The sequence below is a fragment of the Nannospalax galili genome, unplaced genomic scaffold (assembly GCF_000622305.1).
Source record: "Nannospalax galili isolate Female #2095 unplaced genomic scaffold, S.galili_v1.0 scaffold139, whole genome shotgun sequence".
NCBI lineage: Eukaryota > Metazoa > Chordata > Mammalia > Rodentia > Spalacidae > Nannospalax > Nannospalax galili.
The window spans coordinates 6,140,778-6,165,961 of record NW_008345884.1 but is presented as its reverse complement, the minus strand read 5'-3'; the positions used below and the strand labels follow the sequence as shown (position 1 = coordinate 6,165,961).

Sequence of the window (25,184 nt, the reverse complement as noted above, 5' to 3'; positions counted from 1 at the left end):
TGGTAGTGAAGTTCATGTATGCTCTTTTATAATGTGAACACCAAGAGGAGATTCTACCTCTAACATTATTGTCTTTCTTCTTATCTGAAGTCTGAATTCTACTTCCTGTGCCTTCTAAGAATTCTGAAAACAAAATATTAAGAAATGCTGATTTCAGCCCTGTGCTTAAAACTGAATAGAAATGAGGGAAATAAAAAAAATCCTGATTCTTTTCCCTTCCCCTAAACCCCCTCTATCCATGGGAAATTCCCTCAATTTGTTTACTGTTCCCATCTGCAATATTTACCCAGCTCATGTTCCTTCCTGTAAGTGCACTGACCCACATCAACCTCACTCAGAGTCCTATGTGCCTATCGGCCACATGTCAGAGAAGAAAAAGAAACTTGTCTGTGGAGCAACCAATTCTGAGAACTGTGCCGAGGCCCTTATGTAAATCTTTCTGTTTAAATTACACATTCCACTGTGTCTTCCTTCCCCATTTTATAGATGAAAATGTTACAGGGCTAATTTGGCCAATAATATACTACTAAGTAATAGTATAACAGCATTTTGAACTTGGTTTTTCTGGCATCTGTCAGTGCTTATTAGTCCTGTTGAATTTCTGCTCTTCCTTTACTCTCCATTCTATTACTCACCAAAATACTTCAAAGTGTGAAGAATATGCCACCCTCAGTTTCCATAGAGACTTTCTTATGCAAAAGAACCTCAAACTCCCTTCACATTTATCACTTTGCACGGTCTGAGACGTGAAAGGGCTATTGTTATTACTTGTATGCAAGAGACTTGGTAAACATTTTTGCATTTGATGTTGGTGCAATTTAGAGCCATATGATTTCAGAGTAAGAAGACGTTTTAGAAACATTTTTGCATCACTTCTTCATTTTGCATTAGAAACTGAGGTCCTGTGAGTGGTGACTTACCTAAATAAATACAAAATAATGAAATTGGGAAAACTGTTAGTACAATTCAGTGACTATCACTATGGGAAAATTACCACTGTCACTGAGAAGAGAATTCTTAGATGTATTTTCACCTTGACCTTGCTTTGAAGTTACTCACCTTTCTCTTCTTTTCTTTCAGTTTAAAGTTAAATCTATCTTGCACCCAAGTCAATTTGGGGGACAACCATGCACTGAGCCCCTGGTGACCTTTCAACCATGCATTCCATCTAAGCTCTGCAGAATTGAAGAGGCTGATTGCAAGAATAAATTCCGCTGTGACAGTGGTAATATACTCATAAAAATGACTTCACCAAGCCAAAGCTATCAATTGAGAGCGAGCAAAAGCTATGAGAAAGATGTTCCACCCTGTTTTAAGCATGAGGGAGGCAGAGTTGTTAACTATAAATTACCAAGGCATCCAGGTGTGAAGTTACAGCCTTTAAGAAATAATGATCTTGACCCGTTACTTGATTTATTTGCTCATCAGGTAATGGTGTTCAGATCTCTACTTTGTTAAAAAGCTGGAGAAGGAAAGAGAATAAAAAGGAGGACAAGGAAAACATACAGGGAGGTATTTTTAACAACTGGCCATTAGTAAACAAAAATCTATACTGAGGATAAATAAAAAGATTGGGGGCCAACAAGGTTTTCAGCAGGCAACAGTACTTGTCTCCAAGCCTGACAACCTGAGTTCAATCCTCAGAATCCACATGGTAGAAAGAAAGAATCAACTTCTGAAAGTAGATCTCTCACCTCCTCTCTCTCTCTCTCTCTCTCTCTCTCTCTCTCTCTCTCTCTCTCTGTCACACACATAAAATAAATAATTAATTAAATATAGAAAGCAAGTAAAAAAGACCGTGGGCATTGCATGACACGGGTGCACTAACCTACATGTAGGCAATACACGCATGCACATGAAATAAAAATAATAAATATGGGGCTGGAGAGATGGCTCAACAGTTAAGAGCACTGATTGCTCTTGCAGAGGACCCGGGTTTGAGACCCAGCACCCACATGGCAGCTACAAACTGTCCTTAACTCCAGTTCCAAGGGAATTCAAAGCCCTCTTTTGACCTCTGGCACATTGCACGACACGAGTGCACTCACATACATGCAGGAAATACACTCATACAAACAAAATAAAAACAATAACTAAAATATTATTTAAAAATAGTTTAAATATTGTTTATTAAGACAATTTTAGAGATTCCATGATGATATTGTTTGTATCAATAGATTGCTTGCTTGTGTGTGTAAAACTATTGATTTTTTTCAGCAAAAATGGTAGCCCAGACTCCACCATATGAGTCATAACAAAAGTCTGTAACCCACTGAAAACTTTCTTTTATAGAATAATATCTCTACTGCAAGCACACTATAACGTGATTTGAAAATTCTCATTTTGAAATTTGCACAATGGCAACTAAATAATCCTCTGGTGACTCTGATAACCTTAATACCTAAAGAAAACATCAATAGATCACTCCATTTTATACATTTTTCACAAATTAAGAGGACTGGAGAAATGGCCCAGCCATTAAAGGCTAAAGCTAACAACCAAAACGTGAAAGATTCGGTTCCCAGCACCCATAAATAAAGAAACCTTACCCTCAACTTTCTCTTAAAGTGTAAAGCATTTGTATTTTATTTTAACATATCCTTTTCTAAATGATAATATGCTGGCGATGGTGTGGTGTGCTTTCTTGACCAGGGCGCTGTATTTCCAGCAAGTTAGAATGCAATGGAGAAAATGATTGTGGAGACAATTCAGATGAAAGGCATTGTGGAAGAACAAAGGCAGTATGCCCACGGAAGTACACCCCCATTCCTAGCGTGCAGCTGATGGGCACTGGGTATGTAGCATTCTTTTATCATTTGGGGAAGAAAAGGCAGCTCAGAATTAATGCACTATTACAGAGGTGTGGCAAAGAAGCAAACCACATCATTGTCTACCAGCCTTATTGCCTTTAGCTCTCTCTCCACTCCATCCTTTTGTTTTCAGTTTATGGAAACCATATGTGAGTATTTTTGTTTACTTTATTAAATTACATTTTTTAAACTTTTGGAAAATGTTCATTTATGTATACAGGGACATATAATCATATCTACTAACTATTTCCTTCCTCCAGTTCCCCACATATACCCCCCACACACAACCCCCTCCCAACTTCATCTTTTTAGTTGTTCTTCTGCTAAATCCAATTAGCACTGTCTGTGTGTAAATGGGTGTGGAGCCATGTCAGTGGGAAAACCCTAAAAAAATGCTGATTTTCCATTCCTAGGAGCTATCAACTGCCAAAAGATCCTTATTAAGGGTGGGGCTTGGAGAGTTCCTCTCCCATCTATGCGAGAATGTTGGTTGGCTTGATCTTGTGCAGATCTTGTGCCAGTAACCACAGTTGCTGTGGGTTCATGAATGTTACAGCCATGTCCTGCCCAGAAGACAGCATTTCACAGTTCTCCTCCCCATCCACCAGCTCTTACATTCTTCCTATCTCCACTTCAGTAACACTTCCCAAGTCTTGGTGGGACAGGAAGAGGGTGGTTTGATAAAGATGTCCCAATGAGATTGATTTGGAAGGTAATCCAGACAAATAATATGAAAGAATATAATTATAACTAATTCAAATAACTCAAAGAAAAAAGAAATGCACTCAAAGAGAAATCAAATAATGAATGAATAAGTCAGTCAACCCTTCTATGAAAATAGAATTCAGTAAAGAAATAGAATTGCTAAAGAAAAAACAAACTGAAATGAAACTGGAAATGAAAACCTTAATAATCCAAATTAAAAATCTCAGTGTAAAGCTTCATCAATAAAATGAATCATGTGAAAAGCAAAGTGTCAGGGCTGGCATACACAATAGAGAAATTGGATCATTCAATAAAAAACAATGATAACATTTTAAAAGAAAATGGAAGAGTTCTAGAGCACCATTAAAAGACTGAATCTTCAAATTATGGGCAAAGAAGAAGAATTCCATGCCAAAAGCACAGAAAAAATTTCAATAAAATCAATAAAATGTGGAAAGAAAATTCTCCACATTTAGAGATGCTCAGCTAGATATAAAAAACATACAAACCACCAAATAGACAAGATGATAAGAGAAACTCTCCATGATACATTACAGCTAAAACACTGAAGAAGAAAAAAAAAACAAAGAAAGGGTGTTGAAAGCTGAGAGAGAAAAGGATCAAGTCATTTATAAAGATATGCACATCAGAATATCTGATTATTCGACAAAAACTATTAATCAAAATAGATCTAAGAAAATAGCACAAAATCAGCAAAATGACAAGTATGAATATATATCTTTCAATAATAACTCAAATATTAGTGAGCTCAATTCCCCAGTAAAAAGATGCAGATTAGCCAATTGGGTTAGGAAACAAAATCCATCTTTTTGCAGCTTCCAAGAAACATATCTCACCACCTTGGGATAAACAGATGGAAAAAAGTATTCCAAGCAAATGAAACTAGGAAGCAAGCAGGCATAGCTATTCTAATATCTGGCAAAAATAAACACAGTGCTGCTTTATTTATTTTTGTTCTTCAAACAAAAAGAAATCAGAAGAGATAAAGATGGTTGCTTTATATTTATGAATGGAACAATCCATCAACAGGAGCTTATAATTCTAAAAATATATTCACCAACTATAGGAACACCTAACTTCAGATGTCAAGTCATAGGTTAGCCACAGCACACTGATAGTGAGTGACTTTAATACCACAGTCTTACCAATAGACACGACAACTAGACAAAAAAAAAAAAAAAAACAGAAAAACATTAGAGCTAAATGGCATCATAAATGAAAAAGACCTACCAGGCATCTACAGAATATTCTACCCAAACACTGAGGAAAATTGATTCTTATCAGCAACCATGGAACTCAAACATTTATCATATATTAGGACACAAACAAAGGAAAATTGAAGTAGTATCCCATATTCTATCTGATATCTTGTATCAAGGTAGATACTAGCAGCAAAAGAAACTACAGAAAGTAGACAAATGGAAATTAAGCCATCATATACTATTGAATGATATTTGGGCCACTGAAGAAACAATAAAGAAATCAAGAAAATTCCTAGAACCAAATAAAAATGAAGAGACAACATATCAAAATCTATAGAACACAGTGAAGGCATTCCTAATAGCAATGTTTATAGTGCTAAGTACCAACATAAAAAATGTGAGAGATTGACTTGATCTTGTATCTGGTCCTTGCTTAGCACACTCAAGCAGCAAGTGGCAACGGTCCTCATTTTTTGAATGTAGTGCATTTAGTCTGTGCCAGGCAGCTATGTGTTTTCCATAGACATTTCTTATTTTAACTTTCATCTGTCCCTCCAAAAGCTCTGGACTAGATCAAGGCAGGTTTGCAGATTTCCAGCCAAGCCAGAATGTATTCATGTAGGTTCCTGAGGATATATCTTCCATGGGTAACTACTCAGAAATACCAGGAGCAAATTGAGAAAGAAGGAATCAGCAAAAGAAAAAGAGAGAGAAAAACGTGCTTATGGCTATGTTCTAAGTCAGAAGTACAGGAAGAAAAATCAGTCTTTTATATGAAGAAGAAGATTAATATCAATAATGGGTGAAAAAGAGACAGAGAGAGTGAAAGAGAGAGACAGAGACAGAGGGAAACAGAGGGAGAGAGAAATGGACAGACCAGATCTCATCAGGAACAAGGCTGAGTTCTATTGTCATCTCATCTTCATCAATGCCCAGGCCTTGCTCCATCATATGGTATATGCAATCTGTTCCAACTGGGAAGCCTTCTGTATAATTTTCTCCACAGTTCTCCCAGCAGCCTTGACTGGGCCTGTCCTGCTCAGCTCGCTCTGCTGATATTTAGTAGCTTTTTCCTTCTCTCTTTTCCTTGTGTCTTAAGGGAGGAAAATTCATTCCTGTACTTGACAGCAGAGTTGGACATTGTGTATTTTGAGTTTTTGTTTTGTTTCAGTTTGTTTAATTCTTTTGTTGTTGTTTTTAATATTTTATTGAGTTTTGTACATTTCATATATACATCTCAATCAAATTTAGACTCCTGACCCCCTCCCCACTCCCATAGCCCCCACCATGAGATTTCAGACATTCCGTCATATATGTTATGTCCTATCTGGTCAAGTATTTCTATCTAGATGATCCTTGGTGCACGTTCATCCACTGGAGTCCAGTCGGTCTATCTAGAGTCTCTCCCTTAAAGAAGATCACCTCTCCCTCACCCCACAGCAATCATTTGCCAATAGATTCGTGACTAAGATTGGGACCTACTGCCCATTTCCCCTGCTCCATGCTGGGTTTTTGTCTGATTGAGTTGGCATGGGTCTTGTGCATGCTTTCAGCATTGCTGCAAGTTCATGTAAACAAGTTTCCAGGGGCCTGAAATTCTCTGTTTCCTTATGTTCGTGCACCAACCCTGGCTCTTATAATCTTTCCACCCCCTCTTCCACAATGTTCCCTGAGCTGTGGGTGGGCGATGTTTTATATAAGAGTCCTATTCAGGGACACACACTCTGAAATCTCATTCTCTAAAACTTAGCCAGCTGTGGCCTTCTGTGTGCATCACACTCTTTTGTAGGAGGAAGCTGGTGAGAGATGAGGATGTATTAGTATTCTCTCTACCCCCTGTTCCACTATGTTCCATGAACTTTAGGTGTAGAGGTTCCACTGTAGATGTGTCACTTAGGGTTGGGCATCTCTCCGAGATGAGACATATATTCTCTGTGTGTGACCAGTTGTGGAACTCTGTAATAGCTTCCATCTGTTGTAAAAAATACTTCTTTGTTGAGTGTTGCAAGGATTGTAAATATGAGGATCCATATTTAGCATACAGTAAGAAATTTCATTTGTCTACAGATACAATAGAGACAGGGTTTTCTCTAGGATCTATGACCTCTTCAGCCATATGTATTTGGCTTTATTTAGAGCTCCACCCATGAGTCCCCTCCCAATGAGAGTGCCCTAATCAAAATAGATAGCAGTTGATTATCTTCTAGATGAAGATGTTACTACTCTACCAATGGAGATAGTTTGCTGTGCTGTTTGCTGTGGTTATGAGGCTTCAGAGCTGGATTAGACCATTGACTGGTTTTCTCCCTCAGCAGCTTGTATAGTATCCTATAGAAAGAACTATGAGAGGTAGTCTTCAGGGAGGAGGCTTCCAGGTCAGTTCCAGTACCAATGCTCCAAGTCCTTTATCTGAAGCATATCCTTTCTTCGGGAATAGGGTCTTACCTTCAATTAGGGGCTGTGGCAATAGCCTGTGTTATTTTGGGAGTCTCTTGGACTACCCTGATCTCAAAGGGAGATTTTCTCCCGTCTGGCACTGTGTTTCTTGCTATATAGCCTTCAGGTATACACATGCACTCATGTTCAGATATTGTATGTGTAATTTTCAGGGAGTTTTTGAGTTAATACATTTCCCTCTGACTTTTTACACCACTTAAGCATTATTTATCACACCTTCCTCTCCCTGACTAATCTCCCTCCTCCCTTCCTAGTTTAAGTACTACCATTTTCCCCTTGAAATTCCTGTCTGCTATTTTTCCCCCTCTCTTGGGTTCCTTCTTCCCCTTTATCCCCATGGTTCCTTGTAGTTCCTTCCTTCCTCCCTTCTCAGTAGAATACCACAATTTCCCTCCTCTCCCTCTAAGTAACATCTGTTTCAGACTATCTCCCTCTTTCATATAATATATCTTAATCAAGTTTAGACCCCTTCCCTGCCCCCATAATTCCCCATTGTTTATTGAATTCTTATTTTAAAGTATTCAAAACACAAGAGAAAAGAAGGGAGGGACTAAGGGGAAAAGAGAGGGAGGGAGGAAGGGAGAAAGGAGGGAGGGAGAGCTAGGTAAATAGAATATTGAGTGATTGCAGCCAAGTGAAGAAATATGAGTCAGGTGTAAGTCAGTGTGGCCTACATTTTCTCCCATGGACAGTATGATTTATGGGTAGATTGGTATACTTCAAAGACAGAAAGTCAAACTTACATTATCATCTGGTCTCACTTTTAGAACAGGAAAATGAACATCAGAGAGTTTAAAAAAGTGTTCATGTCTACCAAGTCATCAATGGTGGAACCAGGATTCAAAGCCAAAGTTCAAAATTGAGTTTGTTTCCATTATTTAAATATGACCCAGGATGGCATCCTCTTAGAGAGAGGAAAACACTGAAAGAAAATTCAAAGACTTTGTAGTTCTTGTTGACTGGTACTCAAAAATTCCAATGCTGTGATTTCAGGAGGGCACTGGGAACTTAGCAAGGGGATCTAAATTCATTAGGCTGTGCCAGTGTCCTTTAATAGTTTAGAGAAGTTAATGAAAACAGAACTAAGTTTCGGTGTGAAGCATAAGAGACGGTAATCTCCTGTGCCCTCCATTCCCATGATGAAGAACCTACCATTCAGTTTGGGGCCAAAGGCATCTGATTGACTGTCAGGTTCTATCGCTTCATGCTGATCTTTTAAAAATGTTTAAGTCTTAGACCAAGGAGATGGGTTGGTGGATAAATGCACTTGCTGTGCAAGCCTGACAACCAGAGTTTGGATCCCACAAACACAGAAAAAGTCAGATGCAGTAGTGTATATATAAAGTCTAGGCCCTCCTGTGGCAAAATGGAGGAGACGGGTAAATCTGCTGGAAACTGTGGGCCCAATACCCTGGAGTATGCAGTGCAGAAGCAGAAACAAGAGAGACGCTGCCTCAAGATGGAAAGCAAGAACATATTCTTGAATGTTGTCCTCTGACTTCCACGCCTCTACCATGGCAAATACCTGTGCCACTCATGTGCCCATACACACGCATACAAAATAATTTTTAAGTTAAAAAGTGTAAATTAAAATATTTTAATTATTTTCCTGACAGTGACAATATGACTTATGTTGACACAGTTGCATAATATGAAATCTGAAGACGTGAAAGACAGTCACGATGCAAGTAAAAATTCATTTGACTTAGAATAAAAACCAGTAACAATCACATGCTGTTAACAACTGTCCACAACATAACTGCAGTTCCAAGGTATCCAACACCTTCTTCTGACTTCCATAGGCATTGCACGACATAGGTGCACTTACATATTCGCAGGCAATACACTCATATACAAAATAAAAGTAATGAAATATTTTTAAAAAAACAGTAACTATTGAACCAAACTCAAGAACACTTGTAAAATAGAAGAGACATTAGTCTGAATAAGAAGAGCTAGAGTCCACACATATTTCTCCATTAACTTACTACATCACAGTCAAGCTATTTAACATCATGGGCCTGTCTCCTCATCTGTATCCTGCATGACTATAAGCTGATCCCAGGTTTTGTCCCAAGACTGTCTCATTTCTTCAGACTCTAATTAGAATGCATTAGTATCTTATTTTTATCAATGTACAGAGATGACTTTCCTGTTATGTCTTTCCATGCAGGAAAATCTCAGCCAAATACACCCACTGATGATTACAAATGTGTCGGATGTTCTGATTTTCAAGTGTCTTTAGTGTTCTGATAGATGAAGGGTGACATTACAGCTCACCTCTTGTTCTGTGGGTCTAAGCTCTAGAGTTACAGATGGGGAGGACCACATGCTATGTGTACTTTGGCAAGAGAATTGTGTGGACTTCTGCCAACCAGAGCTTTTGTCCCAAGGATTCTCAGAAATGAGAACATCTAGTCCTTTCCTTGCTGTCTATGGACTGGGAGTCTTGAGACTGATTTACTGTAATTTCTTTCTAATCAGCTGGCCTCAGAATCTCACCCTCACATTCAGATGGCCTTTCAGCACTTTTCTACCCACAAAAGATATCTTCCTAGGCACTGGCTGCTTTTATAAACTGCATCTCTCCAAAATTTTCTAAAAACACTTATGAGAATTTCTACATTCCCAACATCAAACACTAGGTCCCATATCTAAAGCAGGAATCAGGCAATAGGAGTATGTGGCTTGTTTTTTTTTTTTTATCAGCTCAACAGATGTGTATGTGTGTGTGTGTATTCAGTCATGTATATATACACATACGCATATGCATATTTTTGGTTTATATGTTTTAGCTAGTGCCTGGCCATTTGCCTAGCACACGTGAGGTTCCAGTTTTCCCAGCAGAGATTAAAAAAAAATCTTTAGAAAGTGAAAATATTAAATATTGGTGTATATTTGAAACACAGAAATATTTAAAGTCAATATAAGCATCTCAGAGGAGAGAAGATTGAGCTAAAAAATTACTGCATGGTTGGATTGCTTCTAGAAAGATTCCTCAGGCATGCTCTGACCGAACAGGGTTCATAAAACCCCAGTTTAAAATTCTACCAGCAGTTGCTGCCTTCATAGATTTCTTATGACCAGAGAGTTAGTTTTCTTTTCTCAAACACTTCTCATTTGTTACAAACATAAGTACATAGTATAAGGCAGTCTAAGGTAAAGAATTCTTTGTTCCTCTATTCCTCTTAAGACAAAAATGCAAATACATGAGCCTTAAACATACTTGTGTTTATCTTGTTAAGTAGTTTAGAAAGTTCCTCCCAGATCAACTTCTCACAATCCTTCATTCAAATACCCATTGATATAAATTCAAATATGAATGCAAACAAACCTCTAATTGTACTTGCAGCTATTTGAGTACACTATGTATCTTAAAGAAACAAAGAAAACATTCTCTTTGCAAAACAACTTTATGGAGCTATAATTCATATTCACCATACAATTCAGCCATTTGAAGTGTACATTCTGGAGGTTGAGAAAAAGATCATGAATTCTAAGGCAACGTGCCCTATGTAGGAAGATTCTATTTTTTTAAGTTTGCAAACCTATTATTTTATTATATTCACAGACTTAGATAACCACCACCTGAATATCATTTTAGAACACTTTTAAAAATTTATTTTCCAAAGTGGCTGCAGCATTTTATATTATTATTCTTATGGTCAATTGAAAACCAATTTCTCTCCATTTTCACCAACATTTTTTTCAATGAGAAAGCCTTTAATCACTACTAAGCTTTGGAAGTATGTTATCGTCAAAATCATATTTTAGGTTTGGGGAGGGCTGATTTGTTTTGAAACAGGGTCTCACTATGCAGCCCTGGCTGACCTAGAAATTTCTATGTAGATCAGGCTGGCCTCGAACTCAGGCTTTGTCTGTCTCTGCCACCCAAGTGCTGGAATTAAAGGCATATTTTAAGAGACTTGTTTATTTGAAATCATTATGGGCACTTTCCACTTTAAAAAAGTGTGTGTGTGTGTGTGTGTGAGAGAGAGAGAGAGAGAGAGAGAGAGAGAGACAGAGAGACAGAGAGACAGAGACAGCTCCCATGTGGAGACAGAGAACAACTTTTTAACTTAGCTCTCTCTCATCTACTTTGTTTTGAGGCAATCTCTTGTTTCTGCTGCTGCACTGCAGCCCGTAAGCATCCTGCCACTTTTCCTGTGTTTACCTCCCATCTTGTGAGAGTGCTGGAACTACAGATACACACCGGTGATTCTGACTTTCTTATTTGGGTTCCATAGATCAAAATCAGGTCATCAGGCCATCAGGCATGCTAAGTAAGTACTTTTTACCCACTGAGATGCCTTCCCTAGTCCCAAGATTTGTTTTGTTTTGTTTTTACTTTTTGAGATTTTTATACATTAGTACTATACACCATTTTCACACCCTTCTCTTCCTCCTTCAACTCCTCCCATATCTTTCCTACTCCCTCTCAATTTCATGACCCCCTTCTGTAGTTCTTACACACACACACACACACACACACACACACACACATACACACACACGCACAGTTCTATTTAGTGTTGTTCATATGTATGTACTTAGGGATGTCCACTGAGACTGTGTAACCTATCAAGAATCTCTCTCCTATCACAACACCAGTGGGCATGCCAGTGTGGATGGGAGAAATTTCACAGGGCCCACCTTAGATGAAGAGCTACATGCAGTTAGTGGATGATGAAAGGGAGAGTATCATTTCTCCCCAACATTTGATCTTTGTTTGTTAGGTTTTTGTTTGTTTGTCCTTTTTGTTTGTTTGTTTGTCTTTTGTCTCCCTGTAGACCTAGATGGCCTGGAACACGCTATATAGACCAGGTTGGCCTATATCTCACAGAGATCCACCTGCCTCTGCCTCCTGAGAGCTGGAGTAAGGCTACCACACCTGGCTTTTTCAACACTTGTTTTCAATCCTCTTTTTTATTAGAGCTATTTGGAATGACATCTTGTTATGTTTTGATTTGTATTCCTGAATACCTAATAATGCTGAACATCTTTTTATGTGCTTGTTAGTCATTTCTACTTTTCCTTGAAGAAATATCTATTCATACATTTAGGTCCTTTGCACATTTGTGGAGTCATTTGGGTTTTTTTATACTATTGAATTCCTAACATTCTTTGTGTATTCTAGACACAAGTTATTCAGCAGATGTGCAGTTGGTTTGCACTATTTTCTCCCATTGAATATTCTTTCAATTTCTTTTCTTAAATATTTTTTGTGAATTTCATGTAATAGATCTTACTCAAATTTAGACCCCCTCTCCCACCCATGCCCCCTGCTCCAGTACAGCCTTCCCCACCAGATTCCATGTATTCTGTCATATAGGTTAAGTTCTATTTGGTCAAGCATTTGTACCCAGATGTCCCTTGGTACCAGTTCATTCACTGGAATTGAGTCAGCCTATACAGTCACTACTTTAGAGAAGATCTACTCTCCCTCATTCAGCAGTAATCAGTGCCAGTAGTTCTTCAGCTAGCGTTGGGGCCTGCTGCCCATTTCCCTTGTTCTATGCTGAGTTTTTGTCTGACTGAGTCAACATGGGTCTCGTGCATGCTGTCACCATAGTTGCAAGTTCGTATAAGCAAGTTCACAGTGGCCTGAAAGCCTCTGTTTCCTTACGTTCATGCACAATCCCTGGGTCTTACAATCTTTCTGCCCCCTCTTCCATAATGATCCCTGAGCCATGAGTGAGTGCAAGTTAATATAGGAGGCCCATCCAGTGACACAGACTCTGCAGTCTCTTATTCTCTAAAACTTAGCCAGTTGTGGCCTTCTGTGTGCATCACACTGTGTTATGAGGAAGCTTCACTGGTGAGAGTTGAGGGATGTATTAGTAGTCGCTCTACCCCTGTTCCACTATATTCCATGAGCCTTAGGTGTAGAGGTTCCACTGTATAGTGTCACTTAGGGCTGGGCATCTCTCAGACATATATTCTCTGTGTGTGGCCAGTTGTGGAACTCTGTAATAGCTTCCATTTGTTGCAAAAAGAAATTTCTTTAAGTGTTGTAAGGTATACTTGTTTGTAAATATAAGGATTTATATTTAGCATGCAGTAAGAAATTTCATTTGTCTACAGATGTGACAGAGACAGGGTTTTTCTCTAGGATCTATGACCTCTCCATCCATGTGTATTTGGCTGGGTTAGACAACTGACTGATTTTTCTCCCTTAGCAGCTTGCACAGTAACCTCTAAAACTATGAGAGCTAGTCTTCAGGGAAAAGGCTTCCAGGTCAGTTCCAGCTCCATTGCTCCAAGTCCTGTGTCTGAAGTGTGTCCTGTCTTCAGAAATAGGGTCTTACCTTCAAGTCTTAAAATGTGTAGCAGGTGAAAATTTTCTCCCACTCAGTGGGTTTCCTTGTCACTCCATTCGTTGTTTCTTTTGCTATACAACTTTTTAGTTTAATGAGGTCCCATTTGTTCATCACTGACATTAATGCCTGTGCAACTAATGTTCGATTTAGAAAGTCCTTTCCCGATATGGATGCTAGACTGGTCTACCTAGCAAGTAGGCCAGATAGGGCTAAGGACACTCTGTATCAAAAAGACCAAAAATAAATAATAATAGTTTAAAAGGACATAGAGAAGTTCAGCAATGAGATCACCCAGCTGGCTCGCCCCTTGCCGGATCATTGACATTACAACCACCTTTTCCAAGGATCCAGTTTATACTTTTTCTATTTTGCAAAATCCATTTCTTATTGAAAACCGGGATATGCTAGGTGAGACACAGGACTTTCATAGTTTGGCCACCTACTTGTCCCAGACTACCTCGTCTGTGTTCTTGGATACCATCACCGACTTCCACCTCCTGCTGTTCCTAGTCACCAATGAAGTCATGCCTCTACAGGACAGCATCAGCCTGCTGCTAGAGGCCGTGAGGACCAGAAATGAGGAGCTAGTGCAGACATGGAAGAAGTCTGAACAGTAGGCCACCATTGAATAGCTGTGCAGCACCGTTGGGGTGCAGCTCCTAGGCCTCCGTGAGTATGGTGCCATCAGGGGCTCTACACATGCTGCCACCTCTGCCATGTGAGCCTGTCAGCATTGCGCCTTCATGAACCAACCAGGCACAGGCCACTGTGAGATGTGCAGCCTCCCCAGGACCCAGGGCTCTGGCCCTCTGCTGGGTGGGACTGGGGCAGCCCAGCCCTCTCTGAAACCTGGAGCCTGAAGCCCACAGCCTTGAAGCAGTAGAGCCAACTACTCTGGTATTTTGGATGTACTGAAGCTTCACAGTGCTTATCTTGGAGAGAGTGAGCCCCCCAGCTGCTGTGCTGGGGCTTAATAGAACCTCCCAACTGGAAAGCAGCCCTGCCCAGAGCACCTCACATACCTCACCCAGTTAATAGCCCCTGCACTGCAGTGGAGGGACTGAGCACCTCCAAACTAACACCTGAAATTAGAGGTGCACAGAGAGGTTGCTGCTGTCACCCAGCTGTCTTTCCTTCCTTTATGCTTTTTGTTTTCTGCCTTTCTCCCCTCCCCCCATACCCCAGTTTTTGGTTAGATGCTCCTGGCTGTCTCTTTTCTCTTGCTGTGAAGCCAAGGCCCTGCCTGTGAGGCCCATGTCCCTCCTGTTATGAGGGGCCCCTGCCTGGTGGGAACATGTGACCTGGAGTGTAGCCTCGTTGGCCTGGTTTAGCGTGCCACCTGTTCTTTTCTGGTCCAAAGTCCAGGTGGGAGGTGGTTGTGATACAGCTACCAGTAATTCCTGCCCAGAAAACGTTTATTTATTGTTTTTAAGATAAAATTGCACAATGGGAATGAGAGAAATTCAGCTTCTGCTTCCTCGCCCCCCCATCCAGTGCAGCCCCCTAGGTGTTCAGGATTGTTAGTGGGTGGGTCCACCATCACACCATCAGTTCTCCTGAAGCGCCTGAGACTTTTCTACCAAGCTACAGGACTGTGGCAGCTGGCAGCATGGGCGGCTCAGGAGCAGTGGTGGCGCTAGCTTGGCAGTCAGCCCCTTCAGAGTCTAGATGGGCCAGCCTTGGGGCTCTGCTCCCCTCTCCCAGCACTGTTCCTCCACCCATGGCCTCCCCACACTCTGGCAGTCTGGCACAGTGCTGTGGCCATTGAAACAGCCTGGGTAAGATCCCCATGGGATCTCTCTGGGTCCTGGACAGTTGATGCTCTACAGAAGGTGTGTGGTGCAGGCAATCCAAAATGGTCCCAGTGTCTCTGAGGGCCCCATGTGTCTGTGCTCTTGACAGCCCTTTTCCAGGTGAGCTGTAGACATCTCAATGCCTCTTTTCCTTAATGAAAGCTAAATCAGCTGTATTACACCCTGGGAAAGGCCATCCCAGACTGCTGGGATGTGTGTCACCCTAGTGGGACGAGCCCATGTTGCCTTCACCATCCTTGGCCCTGTGGACAGAACATTTGTCTGTTGGGTTATCATGTGGCAGGGCAGTAGCCAGCACCCCTGGGCTCACCTGACATGAGATCTGAATCAAAGGCCTGGGGGTCATGTCATCTACTCCAGGGGCTGTGGGCCCATTGGCTTTTGTTTGGTCCTGGCAGGACTGTCCTGGAGGGCCAGGAGAGGTAGAACAGAAGGGCAAGAAATCTCCAGCTGTCTGCCAACATAACAGAAAGTGCTGAGGGCTGTCTAGTCTACTTCCTGGTAGTTGCCCTGGCTAGGCTTCTCCTTACTGCCCCTTCTGGTCCCCAAGATCAGGTAGACTTGGTATCCTGGCATTGCTGTGCTCATGACTTCCCTGTTTCCAAGCCAGTCATTCTAGCCTCAACCCATTCTGGGCAGGTACCAGGCAGCGCACACGTCTGGAGACCTTCCCACCACCACTTACTCCCCAACTCACTCTCATCTTTGTCTACCAAGCTAGTTTCCTTTTCAATATTTTTCTCATGTTCTGGCATCCACATAATTCATGTTTTCGTTTGTCTTTAGCTAAAGAAACTGTTTTGATGTCTCTGCTTATGGTTTTGAGTTACTCTTTGTTCAGTAATGCACTTTAATTTATTGTCCAAAGAGAGTCAAGCTAATGCTACTAGCTTAGGGTGAGCCCTCCTGAAGGTTCAGGCCTGGGCAACTCAGCTACCTCCTCCTACATGGAGGTGGCCCTAACCCCACCTCTAATCCCTTCTGCCATTAGGCACTGCAGACCAAAGAGTAGTGCCTGCGAACATACCTATCCGAATGAAGCTAGTAGCTGTCATGGTCCCCTTCAGACCCAGAGGTGGCCTAGCCCTGGCCTCCCTCTGACCAGTCTGCTCCTGGGACAGGGCGCTCTCACTTCGGCTCTGCTTTGGGCTGGCAGTTGTGTGTAGGCTGGATGTGGACAGCATTTTGACCCCCGCCCTGCAGTGGAACCTAATAAAACCACCTGAACCTTGGGGGCGGGGGTTCCGTTCCCACCCTATATCTTGTAGGGCACTGCCTGTGTTTTCTTCTAACAATTTTAGAGTTTATGGTTTTGTATTGAGGTCTTTGATGCATTTGGAGTTCATTTTTGTGCGGGGTGAAAGGATCCAATTTCATTCTTCTACAGGTAGCGATCCAGTTTGACAGTATCAGGTTTTGAAGGTGTTGTTTTTCCTCCATTGTGTGTTCTTGGCACATTTGTCAAATATCAAGTGGCTGAAATTGCATGTACTCATGTATGGTTCTTCTATGTTCCATTGATCTACGTGTCTGTTCTTGTGCCAGTACCATGCTATTTTTATGACTATGGTGCTGTAATATAGTTTGACATTTGGTACATTGATCCCCCAAAGATTGCTCTTTTTATTCAAGATGGCTTTGACTATATGGGGTCTTTTGTGATTCCATGTGAATTTTAGAATTCTTTTTTCTAGCTCTGTGAAGAATGTCTTGAGGATTTTGATTGACATTACATTGAATCTATAGATTACTTTTGGTAGGATGGTCATTTTCACAATATTAATTCTGCCAATCCATGAGCATGGGAGGTCCTTCCATCTTCTGAGGTCTTCCTCAATCTCTTTCTTTAAAGATTTAAAATTTTCATTGTAGAGGTCTTTAATGTCTTTGGTCAGGTTTTTTTTTTTTGAGACAGGGTCTCCCCATAGCCCCAGCTGTCCTGGAATTTGCTATGTAGACCGGGCTGGCCTCAAACTCACAGAAATCCACCTGCCTCTGCCTCCAAAGTGCTTGGATTAAAGTCATGCACTATCATCCCAGCTGAGGATATCTTTAATGTCTTCAGTTAGCTTTATTCCTAGATATGTTCAGGCTATTGTGAATGGAAGGGTTTCCCTGAATGTTTTCTCTAATTGTTTGTTATTGATATATAGAAACACTACTGATTTATGTAAATTGATTTTGTAATCTGTCACTTTGCTGAAAGTATTGATCATAACTAGGAGTTTTTTGGTGGAATTTTTGGATTCTCTGACATACAATATCATATCATCTGCAAATAGGGATAATTTGACCTTTTCTTTTCCAACTAGTACTCCTTTAATTTCCTTCTCTTGTCTTATTGCTCTAGCAAGAGTTTCAAGAACTATATTGAAAATGAGTGGAGATAGCAGTTAGCCTTGTTTCATTCCTGAATTCCAGTTTTTCTCCTTTGAGAATGATGTTGGCCATGGGTTTGTTGTATATGGCCGAGATACGTTCCCTCCAGTCCAATTCCTTCTAGGTATTTTAACATGAATGCATGTTGGATTTTGTCAAAGGCCTTTTTTTGCATCTATTGAGATTACCATGTTATTTTTGCCTTTAAGTTCATTTATATGATTTATTACACTACTGACTTCTGTATAATGAGCCCTCCCTGTGTCTCTGGAATAAAGCCGACTTGATCATGGTGGATGATCTTTTGAACTTGTGTCTGTATGCAGTTTGCGAATATTTTATTGATAATATTTGCCTCTAAGTTCCTTAAGGATATGGGCCTGTAGTTTTTTTGTTGTTGTATCCTTACCTTGAGAGTGATACTGGCTTCATAGAAGGCGTTTGGAAATTCTCCCTCTATTTCTATCTTTTTGAATAACTTAAGCAGTATTGGTTGTAAATCTTCTTTGAATGTCTGGTAGAATTCTGCTGTGAATCCATCTGGGCATGGGCTTATTTTTAGTTGAGAGGCTTTGTATTACTGTTTCAATTTCTTTATTTGTTAGTGGTCTGTTTAAGCTGCTGATCACTTCTTGGCTTAGCTTTGATGGTTCCCGTGATTTTAAATATTCATCCGTTTCTTTTAGATTTTCAAATTAATAGAGTATAGGTTTTAAAGTATTCTGGATTTTGTGGGGGGGCGCTGTTGTGATGTTTCCCCTTTCATCTCTGATCTTATTAATTTGGATCTGCTCTTTCCTTTTTATGATTAACTAGGCTAAGGGTCTGTCTATCTTGTTTATCTTTTCAAAGAACCAGCTCTTAGATTCATTGGTTCTTTGTATTATTTTTCTTGTTTCAATTTTATTAATTTCTTCTCTGATTTTTATTATTTCTTTTCATCTCCTGGGTTTGTGTTTCATTAGTTCAGGCCTTTCTGGAGTCTTGAGTTGCAATATTAAATCACTTATTTGTGCTTTTTCTGATTTTTTAATGTAGGCACTTAGAGCTACAAACCCCTCCTAGGATTGCTTTCAAAGTCTCCCAGAGGGGTGTGTGTGTGTGTGTGTGTGTGTGTGTGTGTGTGTGTGTATTGAAATTTTGTGTGTGTGTGTGTGTGTGTGTGTGTGTGTGTGTGTGTGTATTGCATTATCCTTTTCATATAGTTCCAGAAATACTTTTATTTCTTTCTTAATTTCTTCTTTGACCCATACATCATTCAGGAGTGTGCTATTTAATCTCCAAAAGTTCAGGTAGTTACTAGAATGTCTTTTGGTACTGATTTTAAGGTGTTTTCATTGTAGTCATAGAATGCATGGAATTATTTCATTTTTTTTTGTATTTGTTGAGATTTGTTTTAGGCCCCAGTATGCGGTCAATTTTAGAGAAAGTTCCAGGGGTACTTAATGCAAAGTTTATTCTTTGGTGCGTGGGTGGAATATTCAGTAGATGTGTGTTAGATGCATTTGATGTATGATATCATTTAATTCAGTTGTATCTTTATTTATTCTTTGTCCAGTTGAACTGTCTACTAAAGATAGTGGGGTATTGAAGTCCCCTACTCTTACTTATTTGGGGTTAATCTGTGTTTTAAAGTCCTGTAGTACTGCTTTTATGAAATTGGGTGCACTTGAGTTTGGTGCATAGATGTCCATGACTGTAGTGTTGTCTTGGTCAATTGTTCCTTTGATCAGAGTGAAGTGATCCTCTTTATCTCTCCTGATTATTCTTAGTTTGAAGTCTATTTTGTTAGATATCAGAATTGCAACCCTTGCTTGTTTATTAGTGCTAGTTGTTTGGAATATTTTTTCCATCTTTTCATCCAAAGGTGATTCCTGTCTTTGAAAGTGAGATGAGTTTCTTTCAGACAACAAAAAGATAGATTTTATGTCTTAACCCATTCAACTAGCCCTTGTCTTTTGACTGGAGAGTTCAGGTCATTGATATTTAAAGGTATTATTGAAAGATGTGTATTGGTCACTGTCATTTTAATTTCTCTTTGAATTCTTGGTCTAATTTTGTTTTTCCATGATTTTACCTTCATTTAGATTCTTTCTGTTGCCTCTTGGACATAGTTGTTCCTTTCTCCATTCTTTGTATTGCTTCAGGTATTCTCTGAAGGGCTGGTTTGGTAAATTTTCTCTCAGCCTATTCATGTCATGGAAGATTTTTCTTGCCCTTTCAACTGTAATAGACATTTTTGCCTGGTAAAGTATTCTGGGTTGGCATCTATGGTCATTTAGAACCTGGTATACTCTGATCCAGGCTTTCAGTAGTTTGCATTGAAAAGTCAGCTGTAATTCTGATGGGTTTTCCTGTATATGTGACTTGTTGTTTTACTCTTTCAGCTTTCAGAGTTTTCTCTTTGTTCTGTACATTTAGTGTTTTTACTATGATGTGCTGTGGGTAGTTTCTTCTCTGGTCCTGTCTATTTGGTATTCTATGTGCTTCTTGTATTTGTATGGGTCTTTCCTTAATTTTGGGAAAATTTCTTTTACAATCCTATTGGAGATCTGGTCAATACCATTATCTTGGGATTTTTCTCCTTCCTCTATGCCTATGATGTGTAAATTTGGTCTTTTGTGGCGTACCAATTCCTGCATATTCCATTCATGTGTGTGTGTCTGTCTGTCTGTCTGTCTGTGGTTTTTTGTTAATTATTTTTTTAGGTTTTCATAATCTTTGCTTGAGCAATCCAGTGCTTCAACTCTGTTGTTCAATCTTGATATTCTGTTTTCTATTTCATTCATTCGATTGGTGAGGCTTTGTCCTGTCATTTCAAATTGTCTTATTGAGTTTTTCACTTCCTCCTTCATTTCAGCCCGAGTTTTCTTCAATATTTCTATCTCTTTTGTGAATTTGGTCAGAAGTTTATCCCTATTTTCTTTTACTTATTTAATTTTTTTGTGTGTTCTTTAAATTTGTTGAATTCTTTGACATATTTATGATTGTTTTAAATCTGTGTCCTGGGTTATCCCTATTTTAAATTTGTGTCCTAGTATATCTTCTATTAGACTGCTGGTGTTTCATGGAAGCATATTATTTTGGTTTTTCATATTAGTATTTTTTCATTGTGGTTTTGGCATGTGGATTTCTTTTGTTGCCTGTGATTCTGGTATGAACTCTAGCCTTCCTTTGTTGAGTTGAAGTCTGATTTTGTTTGTATATTGATGTAACTTGGTTGTTTTCTAATTGGGTATGAAAAGCTGGTTGGTCTTGCCTTCAGGGTCTCTCTTTTGATTTTATATTAGAGGGACCAGATGGCTCCAGTCCAGCTACTCAAGAGCTCTGCAAGAGTAGGACACAGTCCTGGTTACTTAGAAGTACTTCAGAAGCCTCAGATGGGTAGTGCCAAGGTCCAAGGAAAGTAGATGGGAGATGGAAGTACTGGTCCCTATTTCTTGGCAGGGAAGCCTAAGTCCTGTCGCAGTAGGAGATACTACAGATGGTTCAAGAGCAGGGCATGCCGACGTTTAGGAAGCTCACTTTGCAGAGGCCCAAGTCAGGTGCTCCAAAGAACTGGGCCCCTACTAGCCAGTAGGGAAGCCTGGCCCTGGGGCAGTGGGAGGAACTGCAGATGGTTCCAATGTATGGGGGTGGGCATGGTATGATTTGGGAAGCTTAACAGCCAAGGCCCAAGTCAAGTGTGAGTCAGATGCTCTTGGCAGTCTTATAAGGTCTGTGTCCCTACTAGCCAGTAGGCATGGCCTGATTTGAGAAGCTCACCACTGCCTAGGCCTCATTCAGGTGCTCTCCAGCACTCATCTTTCTATGCCTACTTATTTCACTTAATATCAGTATTATGTATATAATACTTTATTTGTACATTCATCTGTCATTGAACATATGGATAATTCTGTATCTTGGCTATTGTTAATAGTGCTGCAATAAAAGGAGTACAGATGTTTCTTTGACACACTGATGTCAACTCTTTTGGATACATATCCAATAGTGGGATTGCTACTTCATCAGACAGTTCCAGTGCTTTTTAGGAATCTCCATACTGTTTCCCATAGTAGCTATGCTAATTACCATACCTACAACAGGGTATGAGAGTTTCTTTCCCTCCATTTCTTTGCCAGAATTTATTAGTGTTTGTCTTTTGGATAGTAGCCATTCTGACAGGGGTAAGATCATTTTTTATTGTGGTTTTGGTTTACTCTAAAAATGCATTTGACTTTTGTCTATTCGTCTTGAATCATGCAAGCAATCATTCTTGACCTTAATGTGTGAATCGTTTAATGAAATTAAAATCCATTTTTTCTATGGGGAAGTTGGGCAAACAAAAATGTATTATCTTGTATGGCAAGCAAGTAGGCTAGACTTGTGCTAAACACTAATTCCTCAAACTACTTGAAAGCAGTAATTATTACCTCCATTTTTTAAAGTGAGGAAACAGTTGCTGAATCTTTACAATTGTGTGTGTAGGTATTAATACAATTGTGTTAGTTGAGAAATCACAACTATTTATATTCCATAATAATTTTTTAATGTTCCAACTTTATTTTATGGCTTTCTAATTGTCCTTCTTCCTCTTAAAATCTTTAGTTAGCGGGTTTCATTATGACATTTTCATACAGATGTATCATTGTACTTTGCTTATATTGACCCCTCAGCTCCCTCATTTACCCTCTCTTGTCCCTCCTTCTTCCTCCTACTGGTCACCTTCCACTAAGAACACTGTGTCAGTTGGCTAAAGTTAAGTGCCTGAGTAATTAATTTCCTATTTTAAATCCAAATGCTTAATAGCAGATCACCAAAGTTCACATATTTAACTGCTTCTTGATACCATTCCAAAAAGATGAGTCTCTTAGTCTTTCCTCCTATCAATAGGAAGTTAATAACAGAAGCTTTGAGATAGATAAAGCCTGTTGTGTACAGCTTTTTTTAAGTAAACTCTCTAGAGGTACAAGAGAAATACATGTATGTGACGCATGATCTTCTTGAGGATGTTTGTGCCCATTTAAGCACCGACCACCATCAGAACAGACAAGTGCACTTGTGAATCATAAGTGAGGTAGGGCAGGAGAACTCTCCCTTTCACCACATGGGATATCCCAATACTGTTCTCTAGAATTACATTATATATCTTGTGGCCAGCAAGGTTATCTGATCAAGCAATCAAGCATATTTGGAAACTGGTCATGTGTATTCTTTTTTTTTTGGTCTTTTGGAAATAGTGTCTCCCTGTAGCCCCAGCTGACATGGAACTCACTATGTAGACCAGGCTGGCCTTAAACTCACAGAGATCTGCCTACCTTTGCTCTTAAGTGCTAGGACTAAAGGCATACACCACCACACCCAGCATATGTATTAAGATATTATTTAGTTAAAAAAATTTAATTCGTATTAATTAAATACAAATTAAAGGTATTATATTAAAAAGGTGGGTTTTTTGGCAGTCTTTTTTTTTGAGACAGGGTCTCCCTGTAGCCCCAGCTGCCCTGGAACTCACTATGTAGACCAGGCTGGCCTTGAACTCACAGAGATCCACCTGCCTCTGCCTCCCAAATACTGGGATTAAAGGTGTCCGGCTTAAAAAAAAAAAAAGTTTGATGTGACCTTTATAAAGACAACTTTATCATCTACATAGATATAATATTACCAAACTTCTGATCAAAAACTAATTTTCTCACAGAACACATATCACAAAATCTAAGAAACTGGAAGCATACTTTGTGATAAATGAAAATTTTCCCCAAGAGGCTAATAATTATTCAAAACTTTTTTATTAGCAACCAGTGTTCTCAATCACTGAGCCAGTTCTCCATCTCCTCTAAAAATTTCCTGAATATATGAAGTCTACCAAAATAATCTTTATGTGGTTCAATTTTCTTATTTTCTATGTATAAAATATGGTTATTAAATATTAAATCATCTAATATTTGTAATGTATGCACTATTGTTTGGCCTATAGGAAGTTAGTAATAAATGAGATGTAAGCGTTTGCCAAATAAAATATACTTTAAACATAATTATATTACAATAAAACAGTATGATACAACTCTATTAAAATATTCATTTACTGCTTCATAATTTGCTATCAAGATTCCTTTACTATATTGTAATCTGTTTTCAAAGTCTACATTAACCTTGAAAATCATAAAAACTATAATCTCAATTTTTATTTTGTGCTGAAATCTCAGGACCAATTGTATGCATGATAGGAGAGCCTTATCAAGCCAGTGGTGCCTGATTTTGGCTTCCAACCCCATTGGGATGCCTCATCGCAGACTAAATAAAAAATGAGGTTTCACTTTAAGTCATTTGTCATGAGTCAAAAATGTCTAAGAAAAGTAATTTCTTTCATACTAGTAAGGTAAATTTTAAAGATTTCTCTATTGAATTCTTCAAAATTGCTTTGTTTCTAGGTTTCATTTTCTAGCAGGTGAGCCCAGAGGAGAAGTCCTTGACAATTCTTTCACTGGAGGAATATGTAAAACTGTCAAAAGTAGCAGAGCAAGTAATCCATACCGAGTTTCAGCCAATCTGGAAAATGTCAACTTTGAGGTATGACAGTGTATCATGGTAGCGGCTCCAACACTGAAATGACTATAAGCCAAATTCCTAGTGGAAAATTTGTGATGAATGAAGGGACAGAGGGAAAAGGTAATGAACAATTTGAATCAAGTATCATATGTTTATATTTAATCCTTCCAAAACCTAGTCAGGTCAGAATTATTTTCATTGCTTTACAGGTGGGAATAAAAAATATCTAATTTGCACAAAATCAAACAAGACAGTAAGTCATAAACTATATATTTAAGCTGAAATTTCCCTGATTTAGGTTTGTCTCCTCTACATGAACATACAACTCTAGGACATATCCACATTGGGGGAGGGCTTAATTTGGGGCCTGGAGAAATGGCTCAGCAGTTAAGAGCACTGACTGCTCTTGCAGAGGACCCGGGTTCGATTCCCAGAACACACATGGCAGCTAACAACCATCCATAACTTCAGTTCCAGGGGTTAATTTATTCAGAATATTCTCACATCGTAGCTAAATATCTTATGTAACTGTAAGACAGGCATAAAAAGTGTCACCTTTCTAAGAAGCAACACGTTAAGTCTAAATTTGATGAGAGAGTTTGGCTTGCCTTCTTCCTATTTTATTGGTTTGCTTGTTTTCCTCAATGGTAGTGAGCAGCATACTACACTGGTGACTGCTAACCCAGTGACTTGAAAATGTGTGGTCCCACAATGGAGGAAAGACAACATCTTTAACAAATGGTGCTGGCAAAACTGGATCTCCACCTGTAGAAGAATGAAACTAGATCCCTTTCTTTCGCCTTGCACAAAAGTCAACTCCAAATGGATCAAAAACCTCAATGTGAAACTGGAAACCCTGAAACAGAAGAAAATATTGGCAATAACTTACAGGATATAGGTGTAGGAAAAGATTTTCTAAATCAGACAGAAGTTGCTCAGGAAATTAAG

The 25,184-nt window shown here is 39.4% G+C and overlaps 1 protein-coding gene across 1 annotated transcript in view; it reads left to right on the top strand.

Annotated features, from left to right (window-relative positions):
• Nucleotides 1-25,184, top strand: part of C6 (complement C6) — a 93,559-nt gene that overhangs the window by 11,028 nt on the left and 57,347 nt on the right. Inside the window, exons 3-5 of the mRNA XM_008842126.2 lie at nucleotides 1,081-1,225; nucleotides 2,653-2,794; nucleotides 24,119-24,257. Of these exons, the coding sequence (XP_008840348.1) occupies nucleotides 1,081-1,225; nucleotides 2,653-2,794; nucleotides 24,119-24,257 (426 nt within the window). The remainder of the gene's footprint in view (nucleotides 1-1,080; nucleotides 1,226-2,652; nucleotides 2,795-24,118; nucleotides 24,258-25,184) is intronic.